The following is a 20,285-nucleotide window of genomic DNA, read 5'->3' as shown; positions in this document are numbered from 1 at the left end:
CTTTTCTCTTTAACTTCGATTTGTGAACCTTCCTTCCGTTTTGATATATGATGTTTGTTTCTTTATTGTCTACAACTTTGTTTTCTTTATATCTTTCTTGGTGTTTCAAGTTATTGTCTTTTCATTTACCGTATCGTGCTCGATGAAATTTTCAGAGTCTTCTTCTCGGTTTTGGTTCTTTTTTTTCTAAATCTTTCTGCTTTTTCAATTTCTATTTAGCAGCAAATATTTTGAATAATGCTTCTTTCTGTCTAACTCTTGCGTCGAGATCATCCGGTATCGAATCTTCATTTTTGAATTCAAAAATAATTCTTTAGGTTTCAAACCAGTTTGAGAATGAATAGAATCATTTTAAATTGAAACTGCTAGGTTAATTTTTGTTGTTTCTGCTAGATCTTTTGTGGATTCTTTGTTGGACAAAATGTTGTGAAATTCTCTCAATTTTATGTGAACAATTTATTTAGTTCCATTAGAAGAGGATTGTCCAACACTTGTGTAATGGTATTTCACATTGTTTTCTTCAAAAAAATCTTTCAAAGTTGTCGACGTAAATGAAGCGTCTTGGTCCATTACGAGAAGGGATGGTTTCCCTAGGTTAGACAAAAAGTGAGTAATCGCCTTAAGTATGTTTACCACGTTATGCGATTTTAATGGGATGGCCATAGCTAATCGCGAAAATTTGCCACAAAGCGTGTTGTAGCAAGTATATACTTTTGTTTATATGGATGTCATTCATATTTTGCTTATTGAAGGTAAAGAAAAAGAAGGTACGGGAGATATGGGAATTGGTCTCGTTTATTCCTATGTGATTAGCGTTATGTTGTCTTTCGATGATTTGGTCTTGTTCCAATTCGTCAGTTATGTCTTATAGTAGTTTTTGTGTCCAGTAGATTTTAAAGGACTTTGCTCTCGAGAAATAATGTTAGTAGACGGTTTGCAAGTTGCTTAGTATTCTTTCGCTACAACAAAAATCCAGTAGTACTTTTCAAGGCATATTCTTTTAAAATGTTTATCAAGACTGCTGGACCAAAATGTGTCTTTTTAATTACGGCTCTGTGATAGTTCCTAACCATTGTTGAAGATTCGCGAGAAACTTCGTCAGTTTTTTCAATAATAATTTGATTTTTAAATTCGTTTAAAGGTCTTTCTGTCAACGGAGTAAAATCATTATCGTCGACAGAATGTTAGGTCATGTCGTCGCCTTCGTTGTTGGATGTATTTGCGTTCAATTCTGTTTTTTTTCTGTTTCCGGGTTAATTCGAGAAAAGGGCATCTGCATTGCCATTTAAAGTACCTTTTTATATAGTTGAAGATGCTAAGTGATGTGTTTGAAACAGTTCTATCGATTGTAACGCAGTCAAGTCGTTATCTGAAGGGAGGCATCTAGTCGTGGGTTTGGAAATTGCAGCTATTGTTACCTCTACCACTGTATGTGCTCCTGTCATCGTCGACTTGACGATCTCGAGTAGACGCGGGTAGGGGAGGTGCTGTCACTGTACCTTTTTGTCCGAAAAGTAATTTTCCGGAAGGTCTGCAAAATACTCCTCCGCGGTGTCGATGATTTCCTCACGTTAGCTGAATTTTTTATTGATGAGCCATTTTTTTTGGTTTGGGTAGAGATAATAGTCTGAAAAAGCCAAATCGGGCGAATACGGTGGATGCGGAAGCAATTGGAGCCGTAAGTCATTGATTTTAGCCGTGGTTGCGATGCTCTTGTTCGCCGGCGCATTGTCTTGCAAAAACCAATTTTTTTTTCGCTTCATGTGAGGTCGTTTTGCAGCGATTTTGGCCTTCAATCGCTCCAATAATGCACAGTAATACTCGCTGTTGATGGTTTTTTCCTTTTTCGAGGTAGTCCACGAAGAGTAGGCCATGACAATCCCAGAAAACCGACGCCATAACCTTTCCGACCCATCGAGCCTCCCTTGGCCCCTTCCAATGATCGTGCCGGCTTCAGTCCATTACCGGGCACTCATCATGTTCTCTGGGGTGTAATAGTGGATCCAGGTTTCATCAACAGTTACCAATCGACGCCAAAAGTCCGCCCGATTCCGCATCAGCTAGTCCAAACACTCTTTCGAAGTGCTCTCGCGTTCGTGTTTTTGGTTAGAAGTGAGCTTGCGCGGCACCCAGCGGCAGGATAACTTTTTCATGAGTAGAATCTTGCTCAAAATATGGCGTGTGCGCTCAGTACTAATCTTTGCGGTATCTGCTTGCTCGTGCACCTTCACTTTCCGGTCAGCCAACACCATTTCATGTATTTTTTGACATTGTCCTCTGTCCTCGCATCGGAGGGCCTGCCGCTGCGGACTTGATCGGTAGTGGAGTTGCGGCCACAACGAAACTCTCGAAACCAATATTTGACAGTGTAATCTGACGGATCATTAGCCGCATAATATTTATCCAACTTTTCTTTTGTTTCCTTCGCCTAATGTTTTATGTGAGAACGAAATTCGTTTTTATCCATACTCAACATGATGCCAAACACGTAAACAACAATCAGCTGTCAAAACAAAACTAAAGAAAGTATCGCACTGACATTTGGCATGTCTGCCTATATAAAAACGGACTACAAGGCACCATAACCTTTTTTGAAGTAGCAGCGCATTCTGGCGGTCAAGGAGGTTACTTTTCACGCCACCTAGTACATGAGAAAATCGGTTTTCTTTGGCTAAGGATTTAATGTTTATCATCATTTCTTTCGCCTTTTTGTAGTAGCTATGAAGAGATTCTGTCATTTTCATGTTCCATATTTGTGTTTGGTATGTCGCAATGGTGTTTCTGTCACCAAAGCTACCTAGAAGCACATTTTCTGCTTCTTCGAAGTTCTGTGGGATACCGTGGCTTCATCAACAACTTTATTAATGATGCACTGTTCGAACATCGACAGTGTTTCTTGTGAAACACGATTTCTAAACAGGTCAAGGGTTCTTCTTACAGTTTGAACTCATGCTGTCGAAAGTAGGTGAGAACTTTATCGGATCTGGTATCCTGAAAAAGTCACCGGAATCCTGCTGTGCAGCATTCTGATTGTGTTGCGTATTCTGTACACGTAAGTTGTTATCTTCAACTTGTAGAGTGTTTAATCTTTGCTCTAAAGAAAGCATGTTGTTGTACAACGCTTGAAGGTCGACAACATTATTTTCCTGAGGATTCAATTTTGCAATAAATTTCCGTGCTTTCACTTCCGGAAACGGGTTAAATTTGCTCATGAAAGGGATAAATTAATTGAAATTACTTACGGTTCATAACTCTTAAAGGGTTGAAGCCCACCGACGAGTCACCTACGGGTTGAGGGATGGCTCCTTAAGATTCCGTTCGTGTCACTTGGTTTACACTAGCTGCTGGAAATAAAGTCACTGGTCTTCGGAACTGCAACACTGTACTTAGTCTTAATTTACCGGCACGTCCGTTGTCGCTGCTTCGACACTAGTTTTCGATTTTCACTGGGGTTGAGAATTTGCCACGGGCTGGGCGTTTCACTTCACTAGAGCTTTTTCTAAACTAGTCAATAGTCACTGCATCGTAGAGTGCTCCGTACGATTGCGCCAATTATGGGTTTCTTTCCATTCCAGTGTTTTAAACAAAACACTTTTCATCACTGTTTCACTAAGTTTTTAATTGATTACACTCAATTCAAAATACAAAGTTTCACTTTGTCTTCCTAAGCTGAACTGGCTGATTAATTTAGTAAAATGAATGGTGCCTGCCGATCGATGGTCGATTAGCTGCTGCGTCAGGAGTCCATGTCCGTTCCCATTCGTTCTGCGTCGTCGTCGTCGTAAGTATGCTGGCTCGGGAGAACTGCGTCCGGCCTGGCGTCTTGTTGACTCAGGAGAACTGCGTCCGTCGTGTTATCTTGATGAGTCAAGAGAACCGCGTCCGTTCTGCTACCAGCTGTATTGATGATTTTGCACCTATGCCATGATCGGTTGATCATAGGTAGAGTAAGCGTTTGTACATATCTATACATTGTTCTTTATTAAAAAGTTATTTCAAGACTAATAAATTGATGAAAACATATTGAGCTAATCAACATACAAAATCGGCTGACTAAATCTGATTACATTTGTTGATTGATACAGTGTCTAAAAATACTGGAAAATAATACCAGGTTTAGTCGGTAGACGAGTTGGTTAATTTAGTTGATGCTTGTTTATTTGGAAGATATTTTCGAAACAAAGCACTTTAATATTCAGCCATCGTTCCATACCATTATTAAGAGCCTACTACTTTTTGCTCGTATTTTATTTAGACTAAGGGGAACTAGGGACATTATGAAACCCCGGGGAAGATTGGACACCCTCTATATTTTCTAAAATATCAACATTTTTTCAATTTACATGCAACATATATTTCATTCCTCTTCTGAATGAGTATTTTAACGAGTGAACTTATTTTAATATGTTCGTAATCACCGTATTTTTGCTGTGTGGTAAAAAATTACAATTCGTACGTATCACCAGATAAGGTGTAGCGAGTAGATGACGGTAACTAGACTGCAACTATCGTTTGTTGTTGAATATTCAATTGCTTTATGTTGTTCCCACATAGGAGAATGGCTCTAATGTTGGCCTATGGATCTAAGATTGTTGCTATTGTTTCTAGATGAACGCATCATTGGGACGGTACTAATGTATATTTTTGGTCGCTATTGAAAATTTAGTCGATTGCTGAAATTATTTATTAGGGGCATTTAGGCCGCCATTGCATCCATTTTCCCTATATATTTGATTAATTTTCGGTAGGTTCATTAAAATAATCAAAAACTAACTATAAAATATATTGTCCTGTTGGGGTAGACGTTAAGGTGTCCATATTGTACCGTAGGGGTGTCCATTTTGGCCCGCTAGCTTTACGATGTCAATGTAATGTAACAATTTTTTTTTTTTTTTAAAAAGAAAAGAGCTATTTTTTAAAATTTAATCGAATGTGTAACTGTTGCCTAATTAGTGACAAAAGTGTTTAGTAAATAACACATAGCGATATGTTGATGCCTATCAAGTCAAACTTGGCAAATTTTTTAGGGTGTCCATAATGCCCCTAGTTCCCCTACTCAGAAACTCACTAAATACAAAATATTTAATTGTTTTTTGGTCACAATCTCAAAAATGTATTCAGTTTGACACACGATTTTAGCCTCATCACCGCTGCGACTGCAGCGCTACGGTGGCCTAATAAAACATAACTTTCTAAAACGTACCTATCGTATTCGGGCTCATCGACGTTGAATAGTTGAGTGGGTTGGCCCTTCTGTTAAACTACAAACTCTACAATCTGTCAACAAGTATTAAGTATGGAATTTCTCTATACATCGCTCAAATAAAACCTGTTTTTAGTTCGCACACAAAACTGTTCATCTATTCGACTGCCTCTCATTCGACAAAATTTAAATAGGACTATTAATGGCAATTTAACAACTATGAATCGTGAAAGAAGAATCTTTCTGTGGATAAACTACCATCACTGGATCAACAATAGAAAAGGGCCCATCAGTATTTGTAAACAAACCGTTCCAAAGCCTATTCCTCACAAATTGAAGGCCTCCCACATAAACCAACACCATCATCGTGTAGGTGGAAGTTTCCCCTATCCGATGCTGGTGTTGGTTTGCGTGGGTGGCCTTCGCTTTGTGAGTAAAGAGCTTTGGAACGGTTTGTTTACGAATGCTGATGGACCCTTTTCTATTGATGATCCAGATTCTGTTTCTTCATACACATGGTAAAAATAAAAATAAAACAACTCTAACAGGCTTCTTCCACTCACTTGCTATAAAAAAATGACGTAGGAACTTCGAAATCATTAGATGTTCAAATTATATTTCGATAAGATACAAGAAGAGGTTGAAAGGCAAGTGTTTGACACATAAAACCTGTCAAATTTGCTTTCAGATAGTCACAATCAGCGATTTTACGACTCGCGACCGCTCACTCTGAGTCACGAATCATAAAATCGCTAGTAGTGACACTCTGAAAGCAAAATTTTCAGGTTTCATGTGTCAAACACATACTTAACAACCTCTTCTTTGAACTTACAAGTACAAAATATCATAATAACATCTAATGATTTTATAATTCCGAAAAACATTTTTTTTTTATAGTAAGTGAGTGCAAGCAACCCTGAACTCTAATTTATATCCCGCATATTTAAATGTAGCCAATTTTACTCCCATAACAGGAAACAAATTAGAGAACTGATAGATACTAAACAAGGAAAACTAATAGAAGACTAAATGCAAAGATGTAAAAATATCAACGGTCTATTAGAGATAAACAAATTGTAGATCAATTGAATGTATATGATACTGCTTCATAATGAGGTAAAATCGAATAGCGTTATCGGTGTGCTCCAAAGTAGCGATAGTGATTATAAGTCCGGTCTCGTCTAGCGTTTCCAAACTGTACATTTGTTACAAGGTATAGCACAAAATACTTAATGGAAAAAGTACGTTCCAACTAGTCTCTTAACAACATATACCTATTAAACGGTAAACGCGAAGCGAAAACAAAACAGAAGAAATACAAATATTTGCACTCAACAGTAACAACTTAAAGCTGTTTTTTTCGTTCAAATGCAGCAAGATCCGAAGTCCTTATTCCGATCTGGGAGTTAGATTATTCTTGGCCGGTTCGAGTAGTTCCTCCACGATGCTATCAACCATCTCGCGAAGGGTCGTCCTCGATGCATTCCAATCCCTGCAATAGTGAAATCAGGTCAGTATACTATAAAAATGTGTCAGGACAGGGCTTGAATGCATTGCGGTTCGTATCTTTGCTAAGGTTTCACGGCCGCTGAGACTAGCTCAGCAAGGGTGTGATTTCTACTCAGTTGGTTGAGACATATCTTAAAACGCAGGATTTTTTTAATTTTATTTAAAAGCTTTTTAGCCACGAGAACGCAGGTCATTTAGTTCTGAGTTATGTTCATTTGCGGCTTTATTTTTATTTTTAAGGAAATTCTTCTTTTTCTTCGCATTCCATGCTTATTGCTGACGTGATTGTCTCTCATCCCAAAGGGTCTGGGTTCAATCCGATTCGGCGCCGCTGGGATTTTCTAAGGCATAAAAACCTCTGATAAGGGAAGTAAAGCCGTTGGTCCCCGGTCCATGAGTTTGATGGATCGATAGGTAGGGTAGGATCCAGTTGTAGGAGCTGCCTTCCTGGCGACGGTAGCACTGGTACTCAGCACGGAAAACAAATCAAGAAAGAAAAAAACTCATTGCTTATCGCATGTTAGCTTATATTAGCTTAACTTAGGCTCTGAACCATTTGGTGGATTATTTTAACTTTTGGTTAAAATTTGACAGATGGAAAGTTATAGATTAACCCTGCTATCCGAGCGTGGTTACTTCTGACAGACAAGAAGTTAAATTTTCACAACCTTGGCTTAGTTATTCTCGAAAACCGGTCGATCGACAGCACAGGGATTTTCGAACTAGAAAATAACTTTCGAAACGTCACTTTTAACCACGAGTTAAATTTAACTCGGCAAATGGTTCACAGCCTTAGTGTTCTAGATGCACTTCCACAGTTATTAATTTGAGAGCTTTAGATGCTTGTACCATTTTTGGTATTGGTATAAGTGTGTAGAAACAGTGTTTACTCAGCTGTCGTCAGAAGCAGGCCACTCTCGATTAGAAATACTCAGAGGGAGAGATGGGTGGAGGAAATGTTTTGAGCCAAATGAACTGTCAAAATCTGAGCCAATCGAACATTCCCATTAGATTTTTACCAAGGATTTCATATTCTTACTAGATTAAATTTGAGAGTATTGCAATCGAATAGAAATTCAATCACCTTTATGTTTCGTGTGCTTCTCAAATTCAACTAGTTTTTCGAATCAAACACAATATTCTAACTCTATTGATTAATTGATCTCAGTTGGTTGATTAATGGCACCAAGAAATGTGCAAAATATTGCGATGCAATCAATTATTATGTTGCACGTAAATCGAATCATACACTACCGATCATAAGTTTAAGGACACCCCCAAAAACCCATGCAAATATGTTTTGTTCAATGATCTCCAAAGGTTATTTGAATGGTATAGCATAAGTGTTCTACTACTACTTTTATTTCAAAATTTGGCCAACCCAATTCTGAAAAAATCAGTCACGATTCTTCAGAGTAAATTTTGAAAAATATTGTAACTTTGGGTGAACTTTTAGCACACAAAATATGAAAACTATATTAAACAATTTGCCTACGAGGAAAGTGTCATTCAATACCTTTCAAATAATCTAAAGAGAACGAAAATTGGACGTAACATGACAGAGATATGAACATAACAAATTTGTCATGTTTTTTTTTGGGTGTCCTTAAACTTATGATCGGGAGTGTATATAAAAGTCATGTGAATTGCTAGCTTCTAGCAAGGGTTGCAAGATAATTTAGGTAGAAATCCCTGTGCCGAATTGTAATTTGTTTTCTCCGCCCATCTCTCCCTCTGAGTATTTCTACTTTCGATGTGTGTCACGCGATCGTTCTCGCGATCGTCTATTTACTCGACAGCAACCATTGTGTGGTCCTCATCATTGTTCTTCATCATCAGTTCTTTCGGTTGATGCGTTGTCGACTTTGGAAAGCAACCGTTTCGTGATGAGTGTGTGAGTGATGACCACGTTTTGCGTCCATTGCTGCAATGGAAGCGCTCTGCCCCCGTTGACGATACTGCCATACAATAAAACCACAGGAAGCGGATCCCGTTCTGATGGAGGAAACTTATTGGATAACGGGAGATAAAGTATTTGTTGTGCTACATAGGGCTGAACAAAATGACAGCGGTATAGCGCCACAGCGGCAAACGCGTAATGCACTACATGGTAACCGCAAAATACCCAATAATGACTACAAAGAAAGTATTTTCGAGGGAAACTGGGGCTACCCATTAAATGAGTAAAAGTTTACCCATTTATGAGTAATTACAACTTAAAAAAAAAGTAGTAGGTATTCATTTGTGAGTAACAAATACTCATAAATGGGTTGTTTTTTACTCATTTAATGGATATATTAAACCACACGATTTTACGTGATAATTCTCACAGGAAAAGCGTTGCAGTTGTCCTACAAATAATTATTTAGATTTGTGTATTTGCAAAACGGTTTTTAATTCTCGATTTAATTGATTTCAATGAAAACAACCTAACACAACCAAAGTACACCAAAGCTGCATCACCGCCATATTGAATCGCACTATTTTATCATACTTGCAAATTAAACTTACCATTTATGTGATATATATACTAATATCGTCGGTCATGAAAATCACGTAACTTTTATCAGAATTTCTATTGACATTTATGTGAAATTCCGTAGATTCTACGTCAATCACGTAGCAATGATGGAAACTGAATGTTTCAGGGGCTACATGATTTTACATGTAACATGGACGTGCATAGCTATTTTAACTTGTTTGGTAATGTTTGTTATTATGAAATTTTAGCGTTTTCAAGCCATTTTGTAGTTTTTATGATCGTTTTTACCTTACAATAATTGTATTCAATACTGTGCGTCTAGCTTATGGAATTTCTAAAAGTGGGTCACAATCGACAATAGTTTGATGGTTTGCTTCACCGGCAGTATAAGAAACAACTAGTTAGCTAACATCACTCACCTTTGTCCCGGTTTAGCGCACATTTCAGCGTAGTACTTGATCTTCGGTTCGGTTCCGCTCGTACGCAGCGTAATGACGGCTCCGTTTTCGAACGAGAATGTAATCATCTGTGAACTCTTACTGGATGGTAGTAAGGCTTTTCCATCCTCTTGAGCAGAATCATACCCGGTGGTCAAGTCGCGAATCGATTCTATCTTGTACTGTCCACCACCAATCGCCTTGGGATAGCCACAGTCTTCTCCTTCCAAGGTTCGAATACGGTTGAAGATGCGATCTATTACTACCGGATCGTAACAGAAGTGATACGACGTGAGTGCGTAGTGATATCCATAGATATCATACAGCTCGTTTAGCTTGTCCGAAAGTGATTGGTTGGAGGTGTCTTTCAGATAACACACCATCGTTGCCAACTGACATGCCGCACTAACTCCGTCTTTGTCGAGCACCGTCGGAGAGCACATGAATCCGATAGCTTCCTCGAAGGCGAATAGAACCTTCTTACCCTCTGCCATAAATTCCACGGATTTATTGCCTAAAAATGAATCGATTAACAAAAACCACAAAACGAACTTTCTCAAAGACAACTCACCCATCCATTTGAAACCCGTTAGAGTTTCCTCGAAATTCAGTCCGTCAACTTTGGCAATCGACCTGCATATTTTCGAGCTAACCGTACTTGCTAGCAGGTAGCAATCCTGAAGACTGCAATCTGGATACAGTTCTCGGTAACAGCGGATCGACCACCATCCAAGCAATGCTCCCAGTTCGTTACCAGAAAATACACGCCATTCTCCGGAGCTGGAATTGAACATTTGAATTAAGTAGAACTTCACCATCACCTACAATTAAGCTCGCAACTAACCTGGGATTCTTTTCGGCACATGCCAACCGATCGGCATCGGGATCATTCGCCAGAATCACATCGCAACCCATTTCGTTTGCCAACTTTATCGACAGAACCAGACTAGATTTGCCTTCCTCCGGGTTGGGGAACTTCACAGTAGGGAACTCCGGATCCGGATCGCGTTGTTCTTTGACCGCCAGCACCGGTTGTAGTCCTACAGTTTCGAAGCCACGTTCAACAAAGGGATACCCAACGCCATGCATGGCAGAGTAGACGAACCGTTGAGAGCTCTTTCGGTTGTAGTCAGTGACGAATGCTTTCGGGACATTGGCGGAAAGTTTTTCGAAATACAGCTTCGTCATGGCATCATACGGATCTTTCAATTGTTCCGTTTTTAGCAGATCTAAATTCCAAGAACTTTCCAACGGACTGAAATTAAATTGATGGAAACAAAAACGATTAATGAAGAAGGTGAAATGAAGTTATACTATGTTACAACGTAATATACTTACACCAAATTTTTCAGGATGTGAGCCTGGATATTCTTATCATGAGGAGAGATAATCTGCGCACTGTTTGTCCAGTACACCTTGTAGCCATTGTCCTCTTTCGGATTATGTGACGCCGTAACCATTATACCGGCGAGGCATTGTAGCTCTTTCACAGCAAATGGAACGAATGGCGTTGCCATGGTCTGACTGTACAGCCACACCGGAATCCCTTCGTTGAGAAAAATGCACGCACTGAGTTCGGCGAATCTAGAAACACACAACACACATTAATTAGGACGTTCAAAATATCAAAGCTAAACATTAATTTCAACCATCTGATAATGAATCTTTACCTCTTGCTGTTGTGCCGCCCATCGTATGCCAGTACAACACCACGCTGCCGATCTGATTGCGAAGGATAGCACTCGAGGATATACTTGCACAGCCCTTGAGCCGTCTGAATCACCACCAGATGGTTCATTGCATTAAAGCCTGCTTGCATTACACCACGGAGGCCAGCCGTCCCGAATGCAAGCCGCTTCAGCAATCTTCCGGTAAGGACTTTCCATTCCTCACTCTTCACAAGCGATTTGATTTCGTTCAGAGTGTTCTCGTTCTGCGAAAAAGATGTTCAATTCAATTCCCTTCTCCCACCTTCGTTCAAGCAAGTTGAAAAGCACATTACTCATTCATAGCCAATTTGCATACCCACCTTATCCCAGTTCAACCATTCGGATATCCTTTGGTTCAGTTCCGTGGAACCAGAGTCGAAATGAATTCCGTTTGCTTCCATTTTAGATACCCGTTGAAGCGAAAGTCCTGGCAACGAAAACGTTATTCACCGAAATCAAATTTTTCTCCTTCCTTCCGTGCTGTGCTCCACACGAGTTCAACTCTACTAGGTGACTGCCGGGCCAAATCTTCAATTTAATCTTGTCACTGTTGTTTGCTAAAGCTGTCGATGCTTCGCGGAAACCGTTCAACTGGAAGTAGAAAAAGGAACATAGAACGAGCGTGTTAATAATTGATGTGAACATTATCAGCAGTGACGTGCAGTCACGGTTACACTGATTTCATTCACGTCGCTGGGTACAACGACGGGATGAGCAACAATATACTATTTTTCTTCTTCCTTTGCTTTATTACTTCCCTACTGGGACTTTACGCCGGCTCCCAACTTAGTGTTCTTGAGCACTTCCATAGAGCTTTTTAAGTCAGTGCATTATGGCCAGTGTGGCAAGTACAATCATACTCTATGCCAAGGGAAGTCGAGACATTTTTCAATCCAAATAATTCCTAGACCGAACCGAGAATCGAACCCAGATGCCTTTTGTCGTTATAAGTCAAGGAACACACCAAACGATTTAACGTAAAAGCGCACTGTTAATAGCATTATAATGTGTGCAATGCGCAGTATATGAACGGAAATATTTGCACATATGGTTCATTTAAACAAGGGAAACTGCATGCAATCAGGTCAACGACTTCTAATTTGATTGACTATGTGGATTTACAATCTCTCCACAATTATGGAACACTTCAATTTAATTAACACACTGGACGTACTGTTTCATAAGTATTCTACGCACCTCCAGCGTCAACGTGAAAGACTCCCACCATGGGCGAATGTTTGCTTTTGCCCTAATCTTGGGTCAGGTCAGATTTCTGTCGACTTCCTTTATTTCTTAGTTGAGGCCGTCCTCATGAAGCCCTGGGTCTGCTTCTTCAGTGATGTCCTGCCGGGTTCCAATCCAGCACTTCTGCCCGCCAGCCCACTTCCACTTGTGAGGCAACCAGGCACGAATTACATACCGCAGACATCGGTTAATAAAGACCTGCAGCAGCTTTTGAGTGTTTTCTGTTGGTATGCACCATGCGTAGCTTTTTTTTTGCCGAGATTGGCACCACCAAGTATTTATTTTTACTGAGACCTCAGTGGGTTTGAATGGGTGGCCTTCGATTTACGAGAAGAGGGTTTTAGAACTGTTTGCTTACAAATGCTGATGGGTCCTTTTCTATTGTTGCTTCAGAAATTCACCTACCATAATCTCGTCGAGGAGCCGTAGCGGTGATATAGGGGGAATGCCTAAATGCCCCTAATTTGGGCCAATACATAAATTCAGCAATTGACTGAATTTTCAATAGCGACCAAAAATACTCATTGGTACCGCCCCAATGACGCGTTCATCTAGATAAAATTGATAAATAGCAGATTTTTAGCGATGGGCCCAATCTTAGATCCATAGGCCAACATTAGAGCTAATTTTAGAATAAATACACCCTTCTCTCACACCAGCGACGACCCCGGTTAAAGTCGAACTAGGCTCCATTATGCAGGACTCTGTACGTGAATGTCTCGTATTGAACATTTATACGGTAAGCATGGGGTCAGCTTTGAGCGTCACTGCTGATATCGACCCCGACAGCCTTGTTAATGCTTCGGAAAGCTGCTTCTATACTTCCTTTGGTGGATCATGCCGAGATATTGATGGCTGGTTGGTCATCAAAACTTGAGGAAGTTGTTCAAAGTGGACGGGAGCGGGACATTTCGCCGAAGGACGTTTGAACTTTTCTCAAAGATCAGTAAACTTTGAAATCAGTCTCGAAAAAAAGATTAAGAAGTTATTCAAATGTAATGCTTCCTTTTTTTGAACATGAGCAGTTCATTCGAGTTGTACTGAATTCAGAAATTCTCAAATAAGTTGTACTGAATGAGTTATTTTCAAAATAATCAATATTTTTGATCTAAAGGGATTATCCCTTCTTTTAAACATGACCAGTAGACTGATGCAAAATTTGACTTTTTCGCTCTACAGTGCTTAAATGGTTTCAAATCGGGTCCTGATTAGCCTCCCAAAGTTACAACTCATTTGGTTAGAAACAGACTTCGGACAAGCTATTTGAAGTTTACATGTAAATTACTATGGGAAATCTCAACTTTTTGTTCATTGCCTTCTAGTCTTTTTCCATATTGAGCTACGAAACAGTTTGATAGCCATTCTTATAAACAATTTTCTCAGCTACAACTTTGCTGAAGATCGTTTCTATGTAAAACGAGATAGGAAAAAGTTATTAATTATTTAAGAGGTTGGTAAACTAATGACATGATCAAGCAGCTGCTCTGTAGGCAACACTGTATTTTGCAGTGTGACATAGTAGCCATGATTTTTGTGTCCTACTCAACGCCCCAGAAACACCAATAATGTTGCCTGCTGAGCAGTTGATTGAGCATGATCATAAGACATCAGCTCATTGAACCATTGATAACTTTCGATCCTTGCATTTATTCAAAATGTTGTCTCCAGCAAAGTTGTAGTTGGGAAAATTTCCTTCATGTACAATTGAAAATTTTTGAAGCAGACTAATATGGTGAATTATTAGATAGACATGAACAAAAATCTTGGTTTTACCATAGTAATTCCCATACAAACTTCAAATGGTTTGTGCCATTTCAGCTTCTCACCAAATGGGTTCAAATTTTGAGAGGTTAGTCAGGATCCGATTTGGAATCGTTTAAGTATTGTGGAGCGAAAATTTCAAAATTTGCATCACTCTAATGACCAGTTCATTCAGTTTGATTCATGATTAAAATTCGGCGAATGACCCATTCGGCGAAATGACCAAAGCAGCGAAATTTCCTTCGGCAAAACGTCCTTCTACGAAATTTCCTTCGGTCAAATGACACAGCCACCTGCTTCTATACTTCCTTTGGACGATCATGCTGAAATATTGATGGCTGGTTGGTCATCAAAACTTGATGCAGTTGTTTGAAGTGGACAAATTAACGCTGCAAGCTAGTCAGTTCGATCTTATATAGGCAAGCAGTCAGTTCGATCTTATATAGGCATTCTTGGATTCAACCTTGCTCCACTCCGGCGTCGTGAGATATCGTAGAGGAGTCGAATATCGTCAGTTGTTGCGGTTTTCTCCACAGTCCACACACGCTCATTTGTCCCATCTGCAAGAGCGATTTACTTCCTTCTCTAGAGTCGAGTACTGTTGATGATCTTTGCTCTTTGCTCATCTGGTTCTTGCCCGCTCTATCGCGGATTTTGTTCGCCTGCACAGAAAAAAAATTCTGAATGTTACCTATCGCGTAAAATCTTCTTTCGTTTAATGTTGAGCTACAGTTGGCATAAACAACGAAATTGTTTACAAGCTTGCATACAATATTGCTAATTGAAGTGATAATGCGCTTAAATTTACACGAAACATCGTGTAAATTTATGCCAAATTTATGCTTCCATCACTTTTTCCTTTGAATACGGCGCTCGACAGCTTTGTTCTCACTAATTTCGATAACGGAATTCTTTATGGCCGTTACCTTCCGGAATATACGCTGCTCAGATTTTTTTAGAGGCCGCTTTAACTTGCATGTTAAAAACAATTATAACTCTGACAACATTAGAGATACAAAATGGGTTTCTTCAGCAAAGTTGCTTCAAATAAATATCCAGGTAAAATTTACTCACGAATTTAACCGAAAATCAGGTTGCACAATTCTAGGGAAGCTATACACTTATTTTTTTTATTGCTGAGATTGGCGCCGCCGACTAACTCGGTATTTTATTTTGCTGAATCTCAGTGATAAACATCCCAGTTAAAATAAATACCGAGCTAATTCGGCGGTGCCGTTTTTTGCCGAACTAGATTGATTGTGTTGTTCATTTTATCTTAGGAGCCTCAAATAGACGGGTCCGGTCGAGGAAATCATTCAGGTTGGAAATTTATTCGACTTCCCTGGGCATAGAGTATTATCATAGACTAACACTAAGACCTGAGGGTCACGAAGGAACATGCTCAATCTTTTGGCTCAGGATGTACCAGACTTTCGATACCAAGCTAATTGATGACCCCACGAAACATAAGAAAAATGCACGTACCCCTCATTTATTCTGTCAAATTATCAAAGCGAATCAAAACAAACACAAACTTTTAAAGCTTTTAGTACGATATGTATTTACGACATGAGATAACAACCCAATTTCATTACTTCATTAAAAAATAGTTTTTTTTTTTTAATTTCGTCACCTTTTCCCCCACACAGAAGTTTTGGCTGCGCCACTCTGTAGGAACATTTTTCTCGGTTAGGTAAATTGGGTATTCCCCAAATATGGATTTTATACTACCTACGTTCTACTGATTTGAGATTTTGTCTAACAATGACGTTAGGTTGAAAAAATTGTATTGGGATAACCGATTTTTTTTTTTGTAATAATGTCATCCTAGCTAGCACATTGTGAAAAATTGATGGATTTAAATTGAATACGGGTACTGAAAACAATAGCAAAAATCTTCTGTTATTGAACGTCTTGTCGCCGAACCGTTATCTCTAATTTCCGGTTCTGATTACGAAAATTTAAAATTTTCTATCAACGCAAAACACCGCAAACCACAATGCCAGAAAGTTCATTTCATCCATGTAGCTACATTGTACATATCTCCCTTTTATTGACTAACCGAAACTGGCAAGTGCTCTCACCTTTCCACTCAATGTAAGGTAGACGCTTATATAGCTGCAGTACGTTAGAAGCAAGTTCATATGGAATCTCCATAAGCAACTGTACACGCAAAACAAATTTCTCTTACATCTAACCGGCTGTTCATTAACTACGTAGACAGTTTCCATACTCCCCCTGCGTAGACAATTGTCCATACAAAAAAAAATTGTATGGGCCGTGGATGATTGTCAACCCCCCCTAAGCTGTCTACGTCGTTTATGAACAGCCCCTAAGATAAGGTTGGTTTTATTACATCCTCTTGGATTATTACAAAATTCCTATAAAAAGCTTCCGGCGACCACATTACAGAATCTGCTCATGTCGCGAGACATTGCAAATTTGTCATAAATTTCATGCGCATCTATAATAGAATCTTACATTTCCCGGTTGGGTGTAGAAAACTAAAGCTGTACCACAACTATAGGAGCGTTTACCCTAGTCCCTCTTCGTCTAAAATGCTTTGCAAAGAACATTTATTTTGATGACACGTCTCGCAATCATAATGACCGGCAAAGAACAGATGAGCACTTAAGATAGCCTTTGCATCCACATTTATCTTCATCAACGATGCAGGGCGTCGAATTTTGCCAACAGCCATTGAATTACGTTGAATTTAAAAATTTGGTAGCCTTGGGCTTTCGTTTGAATGAAAATTTTCTCTGTTGAAAGAAAGGTTTTAACTTTGCCATTTGCAAATTAGTTTTACTTTTGCAGGCAGAAACAATTAGGGGAAGTGTGCCAGTTGTGGCCCTAGTAGCCCTCTAATTGGCTGTACGGGCTAAATAAATAAATAAATGAAACTTCAAAATATCTATCACAAGTGGGTGTTGGTTTCGGGTCGTTTGGCCGAATGCCGTTTAGCCGAATGCCATTTGGCCGAATGAATCGTTTGGCCGAATGGATCGTTTGGTCGAATGTCGTTTGGCCGAATGTCATTTTATTATGTCAAAAAATCAGAATTGTGGAAAGTAGAAAAAAATTCCACAGCGCAGCCATTTAGGAATCTAGTAATGTTCAAAAATTGGAAATCTCTTTTCAAGTATTTGGCGAAAAGGCAATCGGTCAAACGGCATTCGTTCAAATGGCCGGACACCATGCAGTTCTATATGCCCACGTTTAAAAATTTTGAAAATCTTATTTTGAACATGATTTCGACCGTATGACCAACTGGCACATAGCTGGCACACTTCCCCTAATCAATATGCATCCCAAAAAGCAGCAAGAGTCGCCAAACTAAATATTTGGCCAGACAGAAAACACACAGCAAGACAAAAGGCTCTATTAACTCTGAACTGTGTTCTTATATAATCATCCGATATTGGCATAAACTGCCAACAAACTTCAGTAGGGTAGGCTACAGTTAAGCTTCTTTTTGTTCTAATGGCTAAGCATGATCGGATAAGAGGAAATACAGATATTCCATACTTGGTATCAAAAAAGCCTGCTACAATTAAATATAAAAAAAATGTAACTCAATTACCATTAGTAGAAAACGAACCCTACCCGATATAACCATCACTTTAGGAAACCATATCGTAGAAAAGTGTGATAGAGTCAGGGATCTAGGTGTTATTTTGGACTCAAAACTTACTTTCACCGATCATTATAACACAATTATTAACAGAGCTAACAACATGCTTGGTTTCATAAAACGTTTCTGCTATAACTTTCACGATCCGTATACGATAAAAACATTGTACATTGCTTATTAAGGTCGATATTAGAATATTGCAGCATAGTTTGGTCTCCTTTTTCAATCACACACGAAGAAAGAATAGAGTCCGTTCAAAAGCAGTTTCTATTGAATGCACTGCGCAAGTTAGGTTGGACTGTATTTCCACTGTCATCTTACACAGCTCGGTGTATGCTCATAAATATCCAAACATTAAAAGAGCGTCGTGAATTTGCTATGATTTAATTCGTAAACGATATCGTATCACATCGCATTGATTCAATAGAACTATTGTCATCCTTAAATGTATATACACCATCTAGGCATTTACGCAATAGAAATATATTTGCTACAAATCGTCATCGTACGAATTATGCCAAATTTGACCTCTTGAACCAAATGATGGACACATATAATAAGCACTGCGATAACATTGACTTTACAATGACAAGAACCAAATTAAAGCAATATTTTTCAGTTGCTACCCATCTCTCGAACCGATCAGTCGCTTTATCACCAGACACTATATTCGAGATTCTTTTGTGCGGCGTGTGAGCGTGTGCTTTTTACTTTACTATGAAAGTGGTACGAGAAAACTGTGTCGTATTAGACACATCGATCCTTCCCAAGCGACCGTGTATCTCGGTCATAAAAACATTCATGGACAATGAGCTGCAGCTCGATATGTCACTTGTGACAAGTATCCAGCCTCACAACGTAAAGAACGTTGTGTACCTGGGTATGCGAGACAAGGACGCGGCCGACAACATTGCTTCAGCCCATCATTTGAAGCATTGTATTGAAAGTGAGGGGAAAAAGTTTCCATTACCCATCTACGTCGAGAGCACTGCTGTTGACGTACGGATTCACGATCTCCTGTCGGATATGGATAATGTGGTTATCGTTAATCATATGCGCCAGTATGGTGCGATAATTGCAATCAGAAGTGAAGTTTGGAAAAGCTACTTTCCAGGCTTCATTAATGGAGTTCGCGTCGTAAGGATGAATCATCCGATTCCCTCTTACATTACTGTGGACGACGATGTGACTTTGATGTCATACAAAAACCAAGTCAAAACTTGCCGTAACTGTGACCGAAAATCTCACCCGAAACAACGTTACTCCGAAATGGCAACAGCGGTAGCAGCAGCAAAAAAACAAAATTCTCAATCGGAGATGGGGAAAAATAACACCAGCAGCGATAAAAATCACAGAAACAGTAACATCAACAACAACACGAAGACCAACGGCAATAACAAGCTTGCGGACCCAGCTAAAGAGAAGCAGTGGCCTTCTCTTCCTAAACCGGCAACTGATGCAGATCTACACATAAACAATAGAGCAGTGATGAACAAGCGACAAAGGTCCGTCGAATCGGAAACAACAATCAACCATACGAAAAAAGTTAACACGAACGAACCAGCTTCCAGTGATAGTGATTGCAGCCTGACCACCGTGAGTTATATTTGTCCCTACACGCAACGACCTTACAAGATCCCGTCGTTTGAGTGGATTGAAGATGAACAGCAGAAACGTGCTTTGATCGAAAATTACAAGCAGAAAGTGGATGCTTTGTACCTAGCGCAGCAAAATGAACGAGATAAAAATATTTGAATTATTTTTTTATGATACTTGGCTCCGTTAAGTCTTTCTAGACACATGAGCCTTACAAATAAACAGAGTGAAAAAAAAAGCAATATTTTAATTCCTCGCATAACGTCAACTATAAGTAATGTTTTGACTTGTTCTTAAGACATATTATAAAAAAAAAACTTTAAACAAAGACAAAATTGCAAAAATAGCACTTAAGACAACAATTGTAAAACGGTCTATACTGATTGAAGACAAATAAATAAAAAAAATAAAAAATAAATATATATAAATAAGGATGAATTTGTTCTCAAAGCCTGCACTATTTTCGTTTTGACAGTAAAATGTGTGAAAGATTTTCTCTATCGAAGATGGTAAATGTAACGGCGGTTAACTACAAGGTAGGTAGAAAAAGTCTCAGCCATTAGCAGCACAACAAACGATTAATTAAGCTGGTAACAATAAAAAGCAGATGTATTCTTGAGATAGAGTCTACTTTCGCCCCATTGAATGAAAAAATCATAAAAATCTTGTATGATTACGCATTTTGAAACCCAAATAGTATAGTGAATTA

At 39.1% G+C, this 20,285-nt stretch overlaps 1 protein-coding gene across 1 annotated transcript; it reads right to left on the bottom strand.

Moving 5' to 3' along the window:
• Positions 1-2,880: 2,880 nt before the first annotated feature.
• Positions 2,881-11,928, bottom strand: Pgm2a (phosphoglucomutase 2). Its single transcript, XM_065225761.1, has 7 exons — positions 11,661-11,928; positions 11,302-11,564; positions 10,970-11,215; positions 10,476-10,886; positions 10,203-10,411; positions 9,614-10,145; positions 2,881-6,695 (listed from the first exon to the last, which is right to left on the bottom strand). Exons 1-7 carry the CDS (start codon positions 11,739-11,741, stop codon positions 6,593-6,595), a joined length of 1,845 nt encoding a protein of 614 aa, XP_065081833.1. The 5' UTR covers positions 11,742-11,928; the 3' UTR covers positions 2,881-6,592.
• Positions 11,929-20,285: the final 8,357 nt, after the last annotated feature.

Source organism: Ochlerotatus camptorhynchus, unplaced genomic scaffold (assembly GCF_037179485.1).
Source record: "Ochlerotatus camptorhynchus isolate MF236.1 unplaced genomic scaffold, CSIRO-AGI_Acam_v1.1 ptg000233l, whole genome shotgun sequence".
Classification (NCBI taxonomy): Eukaryota; Metazoa; Arthropoda; class Insecta; order Diptera; family Culicidae; genus Ochlerotatus; species Ochlerotatus camptorhynchus.
Note: the sequence above shows the minus strand (reverse complement) of the source record. Positions and strands in the feature narration are given on the sequence as shown.